The sequence below is a fragment of the Tursiops truncatus genome, chromosome X (assembly GCF_011762595.2).
Source record: "Tursiops truncatus isolate mTurTru1 chromosome X, mTurTru1.mat.Y, whole genome shotgun sequence".
Taxonomy (NCBI): Eukaryota; Metazoa; Chordata; class Mammalia; order Artiodactyla; family Delphinidae; genus Tursiops; species Tursiops truncatus.
In genome coordinates, this window is record NC_047055.1 from 87,397,096 (window position 1) to 87,418,170 (window position 21,075).

Consider the following 21,075-nt stretch of genomic DNA (forward strand, 5'->3'; position numbering starts at 1 on the left):
ATGTAAAGCTTGTGTTTCCTTACTTATTTTCATTTTGGATGATCTGTCCATTGGTGAAAGTGGGGTGTTAAAGTCCCCTACTGTGATTGTGTTACTGTCGATTTCTCCTTTTATGGCTGTTAGCATTTGCCTTCTGTACTGAGGTGCTCCTATGTTGGGTGCATAAATATTTACAATTGTTCTATCTTCTTCTTGGTTTGATCCCTTGACTATTATGTAGTGTCCTTCTTTCTCTCTAGTAACAGTCTTTATTTTAAAGTTTATTTTGTCTGATATGAGAATTGCTATTCCAGCTTTCTTTTGATTTCCATTTGCATGGAATATCTTTTTCCATCCCCTCACTTTCAGTCTACATGTGTCCCTAGGTCTGAAGTGGGTCTCTTGTAGACAGCGTATATACGGGTCTTGTTTTTGTATCCATTCAGCCAGTGTATATCTTTTGGTTGGAGCACTTAATCCATTTACATTTAAGGTAGTTATTGATAGGTATGTTCCTATTACCATTTTCTTAATTGTTTTGGGTTTGTTATTGTAGGTCTTTTCCTTCTCTTGTGTTTCCTGCCTAGAGAAGTTCCTTTAGCATTTTTTGTAAAGCTGGTTTGGTGGTGCTGAATTCTCTTAGCTTTTGCTTGTCTGTAAAGGTTTTAATTTCTCCATCCAATCTGAATGAGATCCTTGCTGGGTAATCTTGGTTGTAGGTTTTTCCCTTTCATCACTTTAACATGTTCTGACACTCCCTTCTGGCTTGCAGAGTTTCTGCTGAAAGATCAGCTGTTAACCTTATGGGGATTCCTTTGTATGTTATTTGTTGTTTTTCCCTTGCTGCTTTTAATATTTTTTCTTTGTATTTAATTTTTGGTAGTTTGATTAATATGTGTCTTGGTGTGTTTCTCCTTGGATTTATCCTGTATGGGACTCTCTGTGCTTCCTGGAATTGATTGACTATTTCCTTTCCTGTATTAGGGAATTTTTCAACTATAATCTCTTCAAATATTTTCTCCGTCCCTTTCTTTTTCTCTTCTTCTGGTCCCCCTATAATTCGAATGTTGGTGTGTTTAATGTTGTCCCAGAGGTCTCTGAAAACTGTCCTCAATTCTTTTCATTCTTTTTTCTTTATTCTGCTCTGTGGTAGTTATTTCAACTATTTTATCTTCCAGGTCACTTATCCGTTCTTCTGACTCAGTTATTCTGCTATTGATTCCTTCTAGAGAAATTTTAATTTCATTTATTGTGTTGTTCATCATTGTCCGTTTCCTCTTTAATTCTTCTAGGTCCTTGTTAAACGTTTTTTGTGTTTTCTCCATTCTATTTCCAAGATTTTGGAATCACTGTTACAATCATTACTCTGAATTCTTTTTCAGGTAGACTGCCTATTTCCTGTTCATTTGTTTGGTCTGGTGGGTTTTTACCTTGCTCCTTCGTCTGCTGTGTGTTTCTCTGTCTTTTCAATTTGCTTAACTTACTGTGTTTGGTGTCTCCTTTCCACAGGCTGCAGGTTCGTTGTTTTTGGTGTCTGCCCCCAGTGGCTAAGGTTGGTTCAGTGGGTTGTGTAGGCTTCCTGGTGGAGGGGACTGGTGCTTATGTTCTGGTGAATGAGGCTGGATCTTGTCTTTCTGGTGGGCAGGACCCTGTCTGGTGGTGTGTTTTCGGGTGTCTGTGACATTATGATTTTAGGCAGCCTCTCTGCTAATGGGTGGGGTTGTGTTCCTGTGTTGCTAGTTGTTTGGCATAGGGTGTCCAGCACTGTAGCTTGCTGGTCGTTGAGTGGAGCTGGGTCTTGGTATTGAGATGGAGATCTCTGGGAGAGCTTACGCCATTTGATATTACATGGAGCTGGGAGGTCTCTGGTGGACCAACGTCCTGAACTCGGCTCTCCCACCTCAGAGGCACAGGACTGACACCCTGCCGGAGCACCGAGACCCTGTCAGCCAAATGGCTCAGAAGAAAAGGGAGGAAAAAAGAAAGAAAGAAAGAAAAAAATAAAATTAAATTAAAATAAAAAATTTTAAGAACTATTAAAAATTAAAAGAAATTAAAAAGTAATAAAAAAAAGAAAGAAGAGAGCAACCAAACCAAAAAACAAATCCACCAATGATAACAAGTGCTAAAAACTATAGTGTAAAAAAAAAAAAACCAGACAGAACCCTAGGACAAATGGAAAAGCAAAGCTATACAGCCAAAATCACACAAAGAAGCATACACATACACACTTGCAAGGGAATTTTTGCAAGGGAAAAAGGAAAATAATATATATCTTTTGGGAAGTCTGAGGTCTTCTGGCAGCGTTCAGTAGGTGTTCTGTAGGAGTTGTTCCACATGTAGATGTACTTCTGATGTATTTGTGGGGAGGAAGGTGATCTCCACGTCTTACTCCTCCACGATCTTGAAGGCCTCTTCCCACTCTTATTCTTTTTTTTTCTTTTTTTTTTGGTGGTATGTGGGCCTCTCACTTTTGTGGCCTCTCCCTTTGCAGAGCACAGGTTCCGGACGTGCATGCTCAGCAGCCATGGCTCACGGGCCCAGCCGCTCCATGGCATGTGGGATCTTCCCGGAGCGGGGCACAAACCCATGTCCCCTGCATCGGCAGGCGGACTCTCAACCACTGCGCCACTAGGGAAGCCCCCTCCTCTTATTCTTAAGTTGCATTTTATTCTCACACATTTGGCTTTACTTTATTTGTAAGTTATTAAGTCCTGGATTCCTAGGCTTGGTTTTAGCAGTGGCTTCACTTCTCACTTTACTTAACACTTAAATTTATATAAAATGTCTAACATAAATAGAACTTAACTTCTAACCCCCTGCTGTATTGGACAATATTTAGATCACCAACACCAATATTCATTGTAAAAAATTTGCTCCTGCAATAAAAAGCTTCTCTACACCTTTCCTGAGCCCATATATTCAATGAACAGTACATAAATGGAGAGTCATCAGTCTAGAAAGAACTGTACATGCAAGCTGGCATTCTCTTTGCCACTCAAAAAAATGCCTCACAAAAGTCCAGTTTATTCCCAAATAAAATGATATGTTCATATCCTCTTCCTCCATTCCTGCTTAGCATCTTCTTTTGTGCCATTTAAAAATGTATGTATGCTTCATCAAATAGTTTGAGTCTTTTATTTTGAAAATTAATCTGATCATATTGCTAGTGAGACTTTTTTCTGAACCTCAGAAGCAGACACCCTATGTGCTATTCATTTTGCTAATCATTTTAATAGACTAATAGCAGCCAAAATAAATAATGTTTTAAAAATAGAAACACAATGCATAGACAGTAAACTTTTAAATATTTGATTCCATTGTCTTTACTTTCCAATTGCAGTCTATGTTCCATTGAATTCCTCTCAGTAGAACTTTTAAAAACCCTTCTGAAATAGAGCAAAATACTCATATTCTTGTCCCCCACAAATTTGATTAGTTAATATTGGTATTTTCTTTGTGCTTAGTATTTGGATAATGAAAATAAGATACAGGCTCTTATTTTCAGGGACTTTCAAAATTACTAGGGGCAGAAGCATCTGAGTGTTGGGGGAACAGAAACGGAAAAGAGCAATTACTTTGGAGTAGGTAAGGGGAGTTTTATGTAATAGACGATAACCTGAGATGAAACAAAACGAAAGTGTCTATTGCCTAGATAGGCAAAGCACAAAATAATAAAGAGACTAGATGCAGAGACGAACTTTATATTTGGTAGGCATTAAAGACAAGGTGAAAATCTGAGGAAAGCATGAATTAAGGAAACTGCACAGATACAACTTTTATTGGAAATAAATGGCCATGTTGTAGGTGGCACTGAGAGAAGAGCTATTGGTCATGTATTATATAACATGGAGTAATTGACACAGGGAACTATATTCAATATCCTGTGATAAACTATAATAGACAAGAATATGAAAAAGTATATATGTATAACAATCACTGTGTTACATAGCATAAATTAACACAATGTTGTAATCAACTATACTTCAATAAATTTTAAAAAATAAAATCATTTGGACTGCAAAAAAGTTAATATTTAATATTAATAGCTTTACTTCATAAAGCTAATGGTAAAGAGAAATGCAGTGTCTCAGGTAATGAAATCTATCAGTGGTATTTAAGATGAACTAGAAACAAGAATGGAATCTGCAAATCCAAGCATAAGAAAATACAGACTTGCTCTAGGTGATGATACTAGGAGTTAAGATGAGAGGATATCTAAATAGTATTCTTTTAAAAAGAAAAAAAAGGAATTGCAGAGTAATGAGTAGGAGAAGATAGCTAAGAGGGAAGAAACAAGAAACAGCAGAATCTGACAAAGTTTGGAATGTTGAAGATTCCTGATTTGGGCAATGATAATGCCAATTCCTCACATACTAAGTAAGGATGAATAAAGTAGAATATTCTGTGGGAATTGTCTAATATGTAGGTAAGTGTGGTACTAAAGCCCAGTTATAATATAGCAACTAGTGGTGCCAATATGGAACTCCTAAGAATACAAATAAAAAGCTTAAGTGTTCAGAATCTTTTGAATTAATTACTACGGGAACAAATATCCAGAAGCCAGTAAACAACATCCATAGCCAGTGGCATCTCAGTGGGGGGAAAAGGCTCAATGGAAAAGGAAGTGAGCAAATTAGGTACAAGTCAAGAATAGAAAAAAACTATATGGTTAGACAAGATAAAATAATAGGAACAAGAAATTCACAGGAGAGGAAACCCAAATGGATAACAGATATTAAAAAGGGGAAAAAATCCCACAATACCACTTTACATCCATTAGATTGGCCACAAAATAAGAAATCTGGGTAATGCCAAGTACTGGCATAGATGTGGTGAAATGGGCACACTTGTGTACAGCATGTATACTCCAATGATCAAGCAATACCATTCCTATATAAATATCTCCAAGGAGTAATCTCACAGGCTCATAAGGTGATCTGCATAAGAAATTCTTCATTTATTGAGGTATAATTTCTATACAGTAAAATGCAGATGTTAAATGTAGAACTCATGAGTTTTTTCATATTATACCCCATGTAACCACCACCTAGATGAAAATATAAAATATTTTAATTATCCCAGGAAGTTTCCTTGTGGTCCTTCCCAGTCAATTACTGACCTCCAGAGGTGACCACCATTCTGACCATGATGATACCTTTGCAAGAAGAGTAATTTTTTATTCTAATATAGTTCAATTTACTATCAAATGAGGTGGAAAATATTATTTTTTGGTTTTGTTGTTCTCCAAAGGAACTTGTACGATACTGGTATTATTTCTTTAAACGACAGGAAGAATTTACCAATGGAGAGAGGTTTTAAATTCTAGGTTAAACTTCTTTAATAGATAAAAAGACTACTAAAATTTTTCTCTTTCTGTTTGTGACATTTCTTATAACTTGTGTTTTTCTAGGATTGTGTCCATTTCGTCTCAGTTATCAAATTTGTTAGCATAAAGTTCATCATAATATCTTCTTAATATCTAGTGATACAATCCCCCCTGGTCACCAGAACCAGGTGCTCCAGGGGTATCCTGTGTGGGCTGCATGTACTCACCTGTTGTGGTTGGGCCATGATTGCTGTGAGCATGCTGGAGGGTGGAATGGCCCCCTGGAGCAGGACCCACTTTGGGGGGGGCACTGGTGCCAGCTGAGGCTGCCCACTGGGTGGAGTGGGGTGGGTCCTTAGAGGAACATTGGGTGCATGGTGTTAGTGAGGCTAATGGAGAGTGGGAGAGTGACAGAAATGGTACCTGCCAGCACCAGGCCAGCTAGGTGGAAGGAGAGCAAAAAAAAATGCACTAGCACTTCTGTCCCTAGAGAAAGTTCCACTAGATCCCTGCCCCTCTGGCACATGCTCTAAAATTAGTCAGTGAATCTCATTCTCGTATAACCCAGGCACTTTCAAGCTGCTACCTCTGCAATGGGACTCAGAGAGAGTAAGTCTGTATGTGAGCCCTTCAAGAGTGGAGTCTTAGTTTCTGACAGCCGTCCAGCTTTCCCAGATGTAAGCCCCACTGGTTTTCAAAACCAGATGTTGGGGGACTTGTCTTCCTAGTGCAGGTATCCTGGGCTGGAGAGTGCAACGTGGGGCTTGGACCCCTCACTTTTCAAGGGGGACCTCTGCAGTTATGATACCTTCTTGCTTGTGGGTCATCATACTGGGTGTGTGGGTTCTGAATAGACTGTGTCTCTGCCCCTACTACATATCTCAATGTGGCCTTTTCTTTATATCCTTAGTTGTAGAAAATCTGTTCTGCTAGTCTTCATGTCATTCTCGGAGATAGTTAGTTGTTCTCTGTGTAGCTGTAATTTAAGTGTGTTTGTGGGAGGAGATGAGCTCAGGATTTTCCTACTCTACCATCTTGATATAAAGCAATAAATTCCTATCTGGGTGGTACTTCAGCTTCATCCCACAAGTTCTGATGTGTCATATCTTTTTTTTTTTTTTTTTTTTGCGGTACGCGGGCCTCTCACTGTTGTGGCCTCTCCCATTGCGGAGCACAGGCTCTGGACGCACAGGCTCAGCGGCCATGGCTCACGGGCCCAGCCGCTCCGTGGCATGTGGGATCTTCCCGGACCGGGGCACGAACCCGTGTCCCCTGCATCGGCAGGCGGACTCTCAACCACTGCACCACCAGGGAAGCCCTGATGTGTCATATCTTCATTATCATTCTGCTCAAAATATTTTCTAATTCCACTGTGGTTTTTTCTTTGACTTATGAGCTATGTGTATATATGCTGCTTACTCTCTAAACATTTGGATGTTCTAATTGTCTCTCTGTTCAGAGTTTTGATTTATTTCAACAGTAGCTAGAGAACATATAATGTATGATTTCAATCCTTTGAAATTTGTTGCAATTAGCTTTATGTCCCAAAATAGGGTCTATTTTGGTCAGTGTGCCACATGCACTTGAAAAGAACGTGTAATCTACAGTTGTGGGATGGAGTGACCTATGTATGTCAGTTAGGTCATACTGGTTTATTGTGTTCAAATCCTCTACATCTTTACAGACTCTTTTGTCTGTAAACAGATAAAAATCGATTACTGAGATAGGCATATCAAAATCTCCAACTATGATTGTGTATTTATCTTTCCTTTTAGTATAATCCATATTTTCTGTATATATTTTGAGGCTATGTTATTAAGTGCATACAAATTTATATTTTTGTAATCCTGTTGAACTGAAATTTTATCAATTTCAGAGAAAGAGGGCACATTACTGAAGATACAACAGACATTAAAATGATAATACAGGAATATTATGAAACAACTGAATGTCAAATATTGACAACTTAGATAAAATGCACAAACTCCTTGAAAGAAAAATTATCAAAACAAGAAGAAATAGAAAATGTGAACATTCCTATATCTATTAAAGAAACTGAATTTGAAATTAAAGATAATCCCACAAAGAAAACTTCAGACCCAGATGAGTTCACTGGTAAATTTTATCATATATTTAAGGAAAAATTATAAAATTTATAGCAATCTTATACAAAATCACTGAACAGAGGAGTGAACTTTGAAAAATCCTAGCAAATATAGCAATTTTACACAAACTCTTCCAGAAGACAGAGCAGGCATGGAATTTCAACTCATTTTATGAGGTTAGCATTAACATGATACTGAAATCAAAGATGAAAAAAATCCCCCCAAACTAAAGATTAATATCTCTCAGAAACATAAGAGATAAAAACCCTTACCAAATACTAGCAAATTGAATCAAGAAATACATGAAAGATAATACATCATGATCAAGTAAGGTTTATCCTGGGAATGCAAGGTCAGTTTAACATCTGAAAATCAGTGAAATTCATCACATTACCAGAATAAAATGTTCATATCAATAAATGCAGAAAAAGCATTTTGAAAATCTCATATCCATTCATGTTAAAAACTCTTCAAACTAGGAATAAAAATAAATTGCCACAAATTAATTAAGGAAAACCACAGCTAATATTCTTAATGCTGAAAGACTGAAAGACTTTGCCTTCAGATTGGGAACAAGATAAAATAAAAATAAAGGGCATGCAGACTAAAAAGGAAATGATAAAAAGACATGACAATGGATACAGAAAATTTTAAGGAATTTACAAAAAGACTCACTAGAATTAATGAGTGAATTTATTAGCAAGGTCTCAGAATACACGGTAAATGTACAAGGATCAACTGTAAGAGTTCCACTTCTAGTATGGAGAAGTAACCTCCTAAACAAAAATTCTTCTACAGACAGTAACTGTAAGCTCTAGAGAAACAAAACAAAACAGGTATTGGTAGAGTGAATAAAAGCAAGCAGATTTTGGAGAGAAGTCAGAAGTTAGAGGAAGTCTGAACAGAGATCTGAGTTGCTATCCACCTTAGGTGAGACAGCATCTCCGATTTGAGTATAACCTGGTTAATTGCCTACTGTGAAAAAACGCAGAACAGTGTAACAGAATATAGTGTTACTACAACATAACACTGATAATGTTCAAGATACAATCCAAAATTACTCAATATATGATGACCTAGAAAAATGTTCTTTTGGTCACTCTCCAGTGTCTTCAGTAGTTTTTAAAATATATTTTCCAGAATTAACAGTTTGGGGGCTTCCCTGGTGGCACAGTGGTTGAGAGTCCGCCTGCCGATGCAGGAGACACGGGTTCGTGCCCCGGTCCGGGAAGATCCCACATGCCGCGGAGCGGCTAGGCCTGTGAGCCATGGCTGCTGAGCCTGTGCGTCCGGAGCCTGTGCTCCGCAATGGGAGAGGCCACAACAGTGAGAGGCCCACGTACCGAAAAAAAAAAAGAGATGGATAGAATTAACACTTTTGATCTGTTAGATGGGTTGGTCCAATGGAAACAATTCAGTCCTACTATGGCTCGTGTTAATTTTTGTATATAGTGTGAGGTTTGGGTCAAGGTTTTTTCCATTTGATACTAATATCCATTTGTTCAAGTGCAATTTGTTCAAAAGATGTTCCTTTCTCCCACTGAATTGTATTTGCACCTTTCTCAAAACTCAGTTGTCCATATACATGTGGGTCTATTTTTGGACTCTCTTTTGTTCCATTTATATATCTGTTTGTCCTTACACCAATACTACACTGTCTGAATTACTGTAGCTTTATAGTAAATCTGAACATTAGGTAGTGTAAATCTTTCATACTTTTTCTTCTTTCTCAAGACTGTGTTGGCTATTCTAGGTCCTTTGTATATCCATATAAACTTTAAAATCTCGTTGTCAGTTTTAATCCCCTATAATTACAAATAATTGATTGAAAAAGTAGAATATAATTCCATAAAGCAACAGATCTCAACAACACACAACCAACTTTAAATCTATATATAGATTATATATATATATATATATATATATATACAGTATTAGTACACAACACCCATCAACAGCTAAATATATTCTTTTCTCAGACCACAACAGAATTAAATTAGACAACATAAAGGAAATAGACAAATTCCTTAAAAAATACAACTTACTATGTCTGACAAAAGATGAAACAGAAAATCTGAATAGCCTTATGTCTATTAAAGAAATTGAATTTGTTATTAAAGCTTTCTCGTCAAGAAAATTCCAAGCCCGATGGTTTCACTGGTGAATTCCATGAAACAGTAAAAAAAGTAACAATCTTACACAAACTATTTCAGATAATAGAGAAGGGAAAACTTCACAACTCATTTTTTTTGTGGCCAGCATAACCCTAATACTGAAACCTGACAAAGATATTGCAAAAGAAGAGAAAACTACAAACCAATATCACTCATGAAAAATGCCAATATTTTTTAAAAAATCAGTAAATAGAATCCAACAATGCATTGATATAATAAGGTTAATAAATCAAAATCAACTAGTATTTATCTCAAAAATGCAAGGTCAATTTAACATTTGAAAATCAATAAATAAATTCACATATTAACAAAATAAAAGTGATCATATGATCACTCTAATAAGATGAAGAAAAAGCACTTGACAAAATACAATATGTAACCATGATAAGAGAAAACCTCTTCAATAAGCTAGGATTAGAAAGAACTTACATAACCTGATAAAGGGCAGCTTCAAAAAACCTACAGCTAACATCATACTTCATGGTATGAACTTTCTGCCCCAAATATCAGAACAAGGCAAGCATGCCCATGCTCAACACTTCTATTCAACATCAAACTAAAGGTCTTAGACTGAAATAAGGAAAGGAAAAGAAATAAAAATCATGAGATTGGAAAGGAAGAAGTAAAAGTGCCCTTAAAGTGATGATGATTACTTACATGAAAAACCCCAAGGAACCTACAAGAAAACTAATAGGTGGATTTAGAAATGCCTCAGGATACAAAGTCAACATACAAAAATAAATCACTAGCAATTTATACTAGCAATGAACCACCTGAAAATAAAAAAAACACAATGCCATTTATAATAGTATCAAAAAACATTAAATACTTAGGGATAAATTTAATGGAGGATACATAAAACTTCTAAACAGAAAGCTATAAAACATTGCTGAAAGAAATCAAAGGTCTAAATAGATGTAGGAAGTTGCCATATTCATGGATTCAAAGGCTCAATATTATTAAGATGTCAGTTCTCCTAAAATTGATCTACAGAATTAATACCAAAATCCCAGCAAGCTTTTTCAAAAAAATTACAAACTGATTATAAAATTTATATGGAAATGCAAATGACCTAGAAGAGCTAAAGTAATTTTTTTAAATAGCCAAGCTGGAGAACTTACCCTACCTGACTTCAAGACTCATTATAAAAGCTACAGTAATTAAGTATGGGTCTGGCAAAAGGACAGTGTATTAACTATATTTTCTTATTTTCTGTATTCTTGATGCTCTGGCATCCGATGCCTTGCTGATCCTGGAGAGACTGCCCCTCCCAGGCCTAGTTATTTCCTAGAGGCAGTAAATGACTTCCCTTTAACGTACCTTTCATATGCAAAACAACCAATCCAGAGCCCATATCCACCAATTATCTCCTTCATCACGATCTCACAGGTTGAGCCACTAGCCCCATGCCCAAATCACCTCAGGGCTGGGTACCAGGCAACTCCCTACACCCCAGAGCCAGCTGAAATTACTCAAACTAGCTAATTCTAAACCTCCCCAGCCTGATTACTCTGGCTCACCCATTATTTCCATGAAAATCACAATAAAGTCTCTTGCCCATGCTTCCTCCTCACAAATTCTACCTCGTGATTGACCCTGGTGCTCCCTGGTGTGACCCTACGTGGTGTGGCATGCCTCCTCCTCTTGAGAACTGTGAGTTACAAACTATTTTCAATGGCAGTTGTCTCTGGATCTGTTGACCTCACCATACATAAATAATAATAAAACCTTCATTTTAAAACAGAAAGACATATAGATCAATTGAACAGAATAGAGAATCCAGAAATAGGTTCACATATATGAAATCAATTGATCTTAATAAATGTGCCTAGGAAATTCAGTGGGAAAAAAGTCTCTTCAGCAAATGGTTCTAGAACAACTGAATGTCGTATTGAAAAAAATAAACATCAATCCTTACATTAAACACACAAAATGGATCATAGACCTAAACTGAAAAAGCTAAAATAATAAAACTTATAGAAGAAAATATGAGAAAATTTTTGTGACCTTGTAGTAGGCAAAGATTTCTTAAACAGATCACAAAAAATACTAAAAGTTTGAAAAAGATGATAAATTAGACTCCATCAAAATTAAAATATTTGCCTTTTGATAGGCAACAGTAAGAAAATAAAATTGCAAGGCACAAACGGACTCACAGACTTAGAGAATGAACTTATGGTTACCAGTGGGGGGCAGGGTGGAGGGAAGGGATAGTTAGGGAGTTTGGGATTGACATGTATACGCTGCTATATTTAAAAAGGATAACCAACAGGGACCTACTGTATAGCACAGGGAACTCTGCTCAATGTTATGTGGCAGCCTAGATGGGAGGGGAGGCTGGGGGAGAATGGATACATGTATATGTATGGCTGAGTCACTTTGCTGTGCACCTGAAACTATCACAGCATTGTTAATCGGCTATACTCCAATATAAAATAAAAGTTAAAAAAATATTTTAAAAAATTGCAAGGCACAGATTGGAACAAAATATCAGTAATACATATATCTGGCTTAGGAGTTGTATAGAGCAAATATAAACAACTCTTAAAACTCAATAAAAAGAAGACAAACAACCCAATAAAAAATGGGAAAGATATTTGAATAGACAACTCACAAAAATGTACAAATGGTCAATAAGCACATGAAAAGATACTTATCATTACTCATCAGAGGAATGCAACTTAAACTCATACATCCACTACAATAGCAAAGATTAAAGAGACTGACGATAGCAAGTGTTGGTGAGGATTTGGAACAACAGAAATTCTCATGTATTGCTGTTAGGAATGTAAAATAATACAGCCGCTTTGGAAGACAGTTTGGCAATTATAAGAAACATAAGCAAACACTGATTATATTATACCAGCAACTCCACTCCTAGGTGAGTTACGCAAGAGAAATGTAAACATATGTTCACACAAAGACATATCAGAATGTTCACTGCAGCTTTATTCATAATAACCAAACAATGACCACCTGTCATCAACAGGTATAGAGATAAACAAATTACAGTATAGTCATACCACGGAATAGTATTCACTATTTAAAAGGAACAAATTAGTGATACACTCAATAACATGAATGAATTGCAAAATCATTATGCTGAACAAATAAAGTCAGACGCCAAAGGGTATATACAGTATGATTCCATTTATATGAAACCCTAATAAAGACAAATCTAATCTATAATAACAAAAAGCATGCCAATGGTTGCCTGGGGCCGAAGTGGTGTTGAGTATTAACTTCAAGGGGCATGAAGGTGCATTCTGTGTGATGGAATGTAATATGTCATGACTGGGGTGGTGGTTATATCAGTGTGTACCTTTGTCAAAACTTAGGAAACTGTACTCTTAAAATGGATACATTTTATGGTATGTAAATTATACCTTAATAAAGCTGATTTTAAAAGAAAAAATGCTAGGTGACAGTGATCATAAAGTCAGAAGATGGGAGAGAGGCGTGAGATAGGGAAGGTAGAGAGAAGTGAGGAATCTAAAGGCAATACCTACAAAGAGAAAAGAAGGTGAGGCTGGTTGTAGATGACAGTTTATTGGTATCTTAGAGTGAGAAGATGAAAATGAGATGGGGAAGAAGGTGAAAGGGCACCAGGGAGGACAGGAGTGAGGCAACCAACTGATCTTCAAAGATGGTAAATCCATTAAAACCTGAATGTATATGATAAGGATCTAAGACCCTGGGAGTGGGGTTTCGGTACTAAAGCATAAAAATGTGATGGAAGGAGAGAATATCCAAGAAAACCAGATCCATACTGAGGAAGCCTGTCATATGATCGAGACTATACATATTGCAGCAATTCTCCTGGAGGAAAGCCAAGCCAAGAAGACAGTTGATAACAGTAAGGGAAATAAAGGGAGAGAGCAATTTGGTACCAGAGAGGCCAATGTTATCTATTTTCAAGAAGTCTCTAAAGTTTGGAACCTTCAGTGGGAAGCACCCACATAGCACAGGGAGATCAGTTTGGTGCTTTGTGACCACCTAGAGGGGTGGGAAGGGAGGGTGGGAGGGAGGGAGACGCAAGAGGGAAGAGATATGGGAACATGTGTTATGTATAACTGATTCACTTTGTTGTAGAGCAGAAACTAACACACCATTGTAAAGCAATTATACTCCAATAAAGATGTTAAAAAAAAAAGGGTAGCAATCATAGCCTTTTACAAGTATCAGCCTCAAGTATTTCCATGTCTCCCTTCTGCCCGGATCACACTCGCTCACCTGAGCAGCTCTGATGTGGGGTTTCCTCCTCCAACGTCCAAGGCTCCTCTCCTTGCTCCAACTTGAAGATGACCTCTGGCTTGGGAATTTCACACCCTGTTAACAGGAAATGATAGAAAATGGGGTCCAGCTAATTGCTTTCCATTTGTTCTTTGGAAAAGTGACCACATTTCATTGGGAAAAGAGTAATAAGCGCAAAGGTGCAAAGGGACTGAAGAATCTCAGACCAATCAAGGATGACACCATCACACACTTCAGATGCCCCAGAGCACTCAGCAGCTGAGGATGGAAGCAGCCTCTCTGAGGTTCTGTGTTAGTTCCCCTAGGGCTGCTCTAACAAAGTACTGAAAACTGGGTGGCTTAAAACAATAGGAAGGTATTGTCTCATATTTCTGGAGGCTAGAAATCTCAAATCAAGGTGTTAGCAGGGTCATGTTCTCTCTGGCAGATATAGGGGAGAATCCTTCCTTGCATCTTCTAGCACTTGTGCTTGCCAAAAATCTTTAGCATTCCTTGGCTTGTAAACGCATTTTACTCCAGTCCCATGGCTGTCTTCTCCCTGTGCGTCTCTTCTCATTGTCTTCCCTCTATGTGTGCCTATTTCAGTGCCCAAATTTCCCTTTTTTGTAAGGATACCACTCAATTAGGGCCCAGACCAATGACCTCATCTTAACTTGATCCCCTCTGTAAAGATTACTACTTGCAAATAAGGGCACATTCTGAGGTACTGGGGGTTAAGATTTTAACATATTTTTTTGAGGGGACACAATTCAACCCGTAAGAGCCGGCCCTCTGATGCCCCAAAATTCATGTCCTTCCCATGTGCAAAATACACTAACCCCATCCCAGTATCCCCCAAAGTCTTAATCATCCCAGCATCAACTCTTACGCCTAAAATCTCATCTAAACATCAACTCAAAGTCTCAAATCACATCATCTAAATCATCCAAATCTTACAGGTGAGACTTGAGTATGAGTCATTCTGGGACAACATTCCTCTCCATGCAAACCTGTGGAAACAGATGAGTTATCTGCTTCCAAAATACAGTGGTGGGACAGGCAGAGGATAGATGATACTCCCATTCCAAAAGGGAGAAATTAGAATTTAAAAAGGGATGGGAGGTCTCAAGCAAGTCTGAAACCTAGCAGGGCAAATTCCATTAGATTTTAAGGCTTCACAATAATTCTCATTGGTACAACACTCTGTCCTCCAAGCCCACGAGGGTGGTAGCCCCACCCACTCAGCCCCGGGCCAGGAGTGGCACCACTTACTATTACCACTAGTGACCCATTAGCAAAAATTTTGCTTCCTGTACCGGCAACCTTATGCTCTGCTGTTCTACACGTTTTAGTTCCAAAGGGAGGAACACTTCCACCGAGAGACACAACGATTCCCTTGAACTGGAAGTTAAGTCTGCCACCTGGACATCTTGGTCTTTTCATGTCTCTGAATCGACAGGCAAAGAAGGGAGTTACTGTGCTGGCTGTGGTGGTTGATCTTGACCACCAAGGGGAAATTGGACTGCTATATCATGATGGAGGTAAAGAAGAGTATGTCTAGAATACAGGAGACCCCATAAGGCATACTATCATGCCCTGTGATTAAAGTCAATGGAAAACTACAACAATTCAACTCAGGCAGCACTACTGATGGGCCAGACCCTTCAGGAATAAAGTTTTGGGTCATCCCACTTGGTAAAAAACCACAACCAGCTGAGGTGCTTGCTGAGAGCAAAGGGAACAAAAAACGGGGTAGTGGAAAAAGGAATTCTGCTTCAGGACTGCGACATAAGAAATCTGCCTAGTTTGCAGTCTGTGGCCTGCCCTGTGGATTTCAGACTCAAAAGTTCGACATCAACTCACCTGAATTTCCAGCCTGCTGGCCTGCCCTTCAGACTTGCCAGTCCCCACAACTGGGTGAGCTGGTTCCTTAAAATATATCTCTCCCCCCTACTCTGTATTTATGTACACACGTGCGCGTGCACGTATGTGTATACTCTCTATATGTATATACCTGTATCCTATTGGTTCTATTTCTCTGCAGAACCATAATAGAGAGTGGCTCTAGAGGAACAGAATCTCAAGGATGAGTTTTCTGAATTAGTTATGGGATTTCTAGAATTGATTCCTTATTCTGATTAGATTCAAAAGCACTAATGACTCTATTTCAGTAGTAAGGAGGGCACTAATAGTCCCTGGTGTAACATGGCAATAGAGATATGCAAAATGTCAACACTGGATACTCCTAATCAAATGCTTGTAAGAAGTGAGGTTCTGGATAACCTTGTATTTGATACCTTGGAAATTTTTGTCAAACTTCCAAGTATAATAAGATTGCCTGGTTACTCCTAATTGCGCTGGATGAAGTGGGGAAAGAAAAGGATGAGCTCAGGGATTTGATTTTCCAGATCATGCATCGCATAAGTGACCTGAAAATTTCTCTGTCTGTCCTGAAAGTAACTCTTAGCTCCTATAGCTGCAGAGCTGAGATGGCTGAAAACCAAACCCAGAGTCTCATCCTGTGAGTGGCTAAATTACAACACAAATTGAATTCCCAACTTCACAGAGTGTCTGCTGTTAAAGGAGAGCACTGATGAGGAAGGAACGGGATCCTGAAAACTGGAATGGAGACATATGAGGACACTGAACTTCTAAATTCAGATGAGTCTTTGCCAGTAGAAGCAGCCCTTTTACCCTCAACTGAGAAGTTTAACCCTCCTCTGCCAGAGGAGCCTGCAGTGGGCTCCCCTGAGGGACTTGCCTTGTAAGGTACTGCTGGTTCCCCTCAGGACCTATGTCTACCACCCTTCTTTGCTTCCAGACCTATAACTAGACTTAAGTCTCATCAAGGCCCAAGGGTGAGGTACAGAGTGTGACCCATGAGGAGGTGTGAGATACTCCAAAAGAACTGCATGATTTGTCCAATCTATACGGACAGAAATCTGGGGAATATGTGTGGAAATGGATATTAAGAGTGTGGGATAATGGAAAGAACATAAAGTTGGATCAGGCCAAAATTATTGATATGTGTACACTAAGCAGATTCTGAATGTAATGTTGCCACTTGAGGGGTTAGGAAGGGCTGAAACAGTGTGTTTGGCTGGTTGGTTGAAACATGGACCAAAACATGGCCCACACTAAATGTAGCTGAAATGCCAGGACTACTTTGGTGTACTACAGAGGAAGGCATCCAAAGGCTTAGGGAGATTGGAATGTTAGAGTGGATTTATCGTGGAAGGTCTGCTCACTCACACTGGGAGGGTCCAGAGACACACCTGTCATGATGACTGTGACTAATAAATTTGTGAAGGGGCCCCGGGTAATCTGTGATTGCTCTTTGCTGCAAGCTCCTTGCTGTAGGTCAGAAATTTCAGTGGGAACTTCTGCCAGTGAACTGGGAAACCTAAATGCAATGGGAGTAATTGGATCCTGGGGTGGCAGGGGCCAAACAGAGGCATTGAGTTGTCAAATGCAAGGTGGATGCGGTTACCACAGGGTCAAAGCAGTAATCAGAAAAGTCCGATTCACACATAAGAGTAGACATTTTTATAATACTGTTTTAATTCATTCTCCTACTCATTAGACTTCAGACATCTTTCAAAACAAACCTTTATCTTAGTGTTCCATTATTTAAGAGATAACCTTCTTTCAAGGCAGCAGAGTTAGGACAGTCTAAGAAAAGCAGGACAAAAACAGTATATGAACATTTAGCAAAGAACAGTTTTCAGATATTTATGAAACTATGCTACATACTCATATATTTATGTGTTATATGTCTATACCTCTCTATCCTTCTAACACTATATGAGAATAGGGGAATAGCATTAAATATAACACCTGTTACAGAGTGGCTCATCTGCTCACAGACAGACATATCAACAAATTAAGAGCAAGGAAAGGGGAAATGAAAGAATACTGAGTATTCATTATGTACCAGACACTGCCCTAGGCACTTTAGATAAATTCATTCATTTCATCTTGAAAATAACTCTCCTCTTAGTCCCTTTAGATAAGGAAACTGAGGCTCAGAGAGGTAAAATTCCAAAATCACATAGCTAGTAAGAGGCTTAGTTATTCACTCAACAAGTGGCCGGGTGAAGATTTAAACTTCTTTCTCATATACCATACTACTGTCAAATAGGAAAAAATGCATACATGTCTTTAATATACATTAGAAATAAAACAAACTTTCTGTGCTGCCAAAAAAACAAACAAACAAAAAGTCCAATTCACAGAGATCTATGGGTTGGCTAGTTGATCCTGACATCCCTAGAAAAGAAACAGGTGGGCAATCTACTAAATTCTTACTTGATCTGTATAAGGAGAAGAGTCCTAGGTCAAGTGAACAGAAGTCTAACTTGAAACATCAAAACACAGAGTCCTGGCTCCTCAATCAATTCTCAGACTTGAGCCAGTTTATATACCCGGAATGAACACTTTTGAATGAAGGGGAGGCTGGGTCCCTGAAGGAAGGAACCCATGACACTGCCAAAAATTTATACTACTAACCTTTCTCCCAACCTTCCCTAAAGGGACCTATAGCCCTTTACAGGGTACCTGTGCGTTGGGGAAAAAAACAATGAGGCTTACCAGATATCACTGGACCCTAGCACTGAACTGACACTAATTCCAAAAGACCCAAAACATCACTGTGGCCCACCAGACAGCGTAGGGGCTTATAAAAGTGAAGTGATCAATGGAGTTTTCGCTCAGGTCCATCACACACAGTGGGCTCAGTGGATCCCCAAAGCCATCTTGCGGTTATTTCTCTGGTCCAGGAATGCATAACTGGAATACACATACTCAGCAACAGGCAGTATCCCCATATTGGTTTCCTGACCTATGGAGTGAGGCGTTTTATGGTGGGAAATGCCAAGTGGAAGCCACTAGAACTGCCTCTACCTCAGAAAATGGTAAACCAAAAGCAGTACCGCATTCTTGAAGGACTGCAGAGATTACTGCCACCATCAAGGACCTGAAGGATGCAGGGTGGTGGTTGCACTACATCCCTATTCACCGTGCCTATTTGGCCTGTGCAGAAGACAGTGGATTATCATAAACTCAACCTGCTAGTGACTCCAACAGCAGCTGCTGTACCAGATATGGTTTTGTTGCTTGAGCAAATGAACGCACTCCTTGATACCGGGTATGTAGCTATTTATCTGGCAAATGCTTTTTTAAAAAACAATACCTGTTAGTCAAGACCAGCAGAAGCAGTTTTCTCTCCGTTAGCAAGGCCAGCTATACACCTTCACTGTCCTACCTCAGAGGCAGATCAACTCTCCAGTCCTATGTCATAATTTAGTCTGCAGGGATCTTGATCAACTTTCCCTTCCACAGGACATCACATCGGTCCATTACATGGATGATACTATGCTCATTAGACCTAGTGAGCAAGGAGGGCAACTACTCTAGACTTATGGATAAGACATTTGTGTGGCAGAAGGTGGGAAATAAATCTGACAAAAATTTAGGGGCCTTCTATCGCAGTGAAATTTCTAGGGGTCCAGTGGTGTGGGGCATGTTGAGATATCCCTTCTAAGGTCTTGAAGAGTAAGTTTTTGTGTCTGGCTTTTCCATAAACAAAAGGAGGGGCAACACCTGCCTCCCAGTGCTGCTCGTAAGGGGCCCAAGTCCTTATGATGGAGGCCCAGCCTGTGGATGGTATGAGGCCAGGAGCCGCCCTTGGAGCACTGAGACTGGGTCCTCCCAGAGTCGTGTTCCTTGAGAATGTGCCTAAAGTGGGCGGTAAACTCCGTCTAAGGCTAAATACTGGCTCAAAATTGATAGTCAACAAGTACCATAAGGGACAGTTGAAGAGAGAGTTCAAGAGAGCATGTTAAGAGGTGTGACCTCAGATCAGATGTGGCGACCTCACACCTGGGTGGTGGCCCTGCCCTCTTAGCTCTGGAACTAATTAGGTGGCTCACCTTCTGGAAACAAAGAGGTGACAGCCAGTCACCCTGCATCTCCCCAGTCTGTGCCCTCTGGGCCTGTGATGGCAGTGACAGCCCTGCTGGCTTCTGAACCATTTTGGGGGTCATTCATCCCTTTTCTTGAAGCGTGTTCATAGCCAAATAGCTTTACTGGTTTCCTGTCTGTAGAATCCCAGAACCCCAGCCTTCCTTCCTTTTTCCCTGCCTCCGGCCTCTTCAGCCCAAGCTGGCAGCGTTTCTTCTGAGATGGTTGACTGGATCCACAAATCATATACCTAATCTTTTTAGCAACTGGTTGTCCAGCCACACCCTTGGTGCTCTTTCCAGAGTACACCTTCTTATATTTTGCAGTATGGATAGGCTGAGAATTTTCCAAATCTTCATATTCTAGTTCCTTTTTACTAACAATTCCTTCTTCAATTTCTCTTTCCTCTAGCATTTTACTGTAAGTATGAAGCAGAAACCAAGCCCTGCCTTTAACACTTTGCTTAGAAATCTCCTCAGCTAAATATCCAAATTCATCACTCACGACTTCTGTTTTCTACCCACAATTCAGCCAAATTCTCTGCCACTTTATAATAAGAATCACCTTTCCACTAGTTTCCAATTATATGTTCCTCACTTCCATCTGAGACCTCACCAAAAACACCTTTAACACTCCTATTTCTACCAACAGTTTCTCTGAGGCAATCTAGACATTTTCTATCAAGCACCTGAAAATCTTTCCAGGCTCTACCCATTGCCCAATTCCAAAGCCACCTCCATGGATTTTGTAGGTATTTGTTACGGCAGCACCCCACTTCCCAGTACAGAAAGCTGTGCTAGTTTCCTAGGGCTGTTGTAACAAAGTACCACAAACTGGGTGGCTCAGAACAACAGAAATTTATTGTCTTGAAGTTCTGGAGGCCAGAAGTCTAACATCAAGGTGTAAGCAGGGCCATGCTCTTTTTGAAGGTGCTAGGGAGGGAACTGTTCCATGCCTCACTCCTGGCTTCTCGTGGCCTCAGGCATTTCTTGTCCTATAGATGCATCACTCCAGTCACATGGTCATCTTTTCCTTGTATGTCTTCACATTGCCTTCCCTCTGTGTTTCTGTGTCTCTGTGTCTAGATGTCCCTTTTTTATAAGGATGCCAGTCATATTGGATTAGGGCCCATCTAATGACCCTGTTTTTGCTTGATTACTTCTGGATAGACCCTATTTCTAAATAAGGTCACATTCAGAAGTAGTGGGGGTTAGGGCTTCAACATATTTTCTTTGGGGGGGCCACAATTTTACCCATAACAAGGTCCTTGTAGGTTCACAGAGTGGCTCTGCTT

At 39.3% G+C, this 21,075-nt stretch overlaps 1 protein-coding gene across 4 annotated transcripts in view; it reads right to left on the reverse strand.

The window, feature by feature from the left end:
- ZNF81 (zinc finger protein 81) overlaps nucleotides 1–21,075 on the reverse strand; it is a 65,485-nt gene that overhangs the window by 8,264 nt on the left and 36,146 nt on the right. For 2 of the 4 annotated variants that reach the window (XM_019943453.3, XM_073798935.1), the window contains one exon: nucleotides 13,821–13,916. In XM_019943453.3, coding sequence (XP_019799012.1) covers nucleotides 13,821–13,916 — 96 coding nt within the window. Of the gene's footprint in view, nucleotides 1–1,463; nucleotides 6,427–13,820; nucleotides 13,917–17,428; nucleotides 17,493–21,075 lie in introns of those variants that run through there. The other 2 variants (XM_019943454.3, XM_073798936.1) reach the window with 2 other exon arrangements.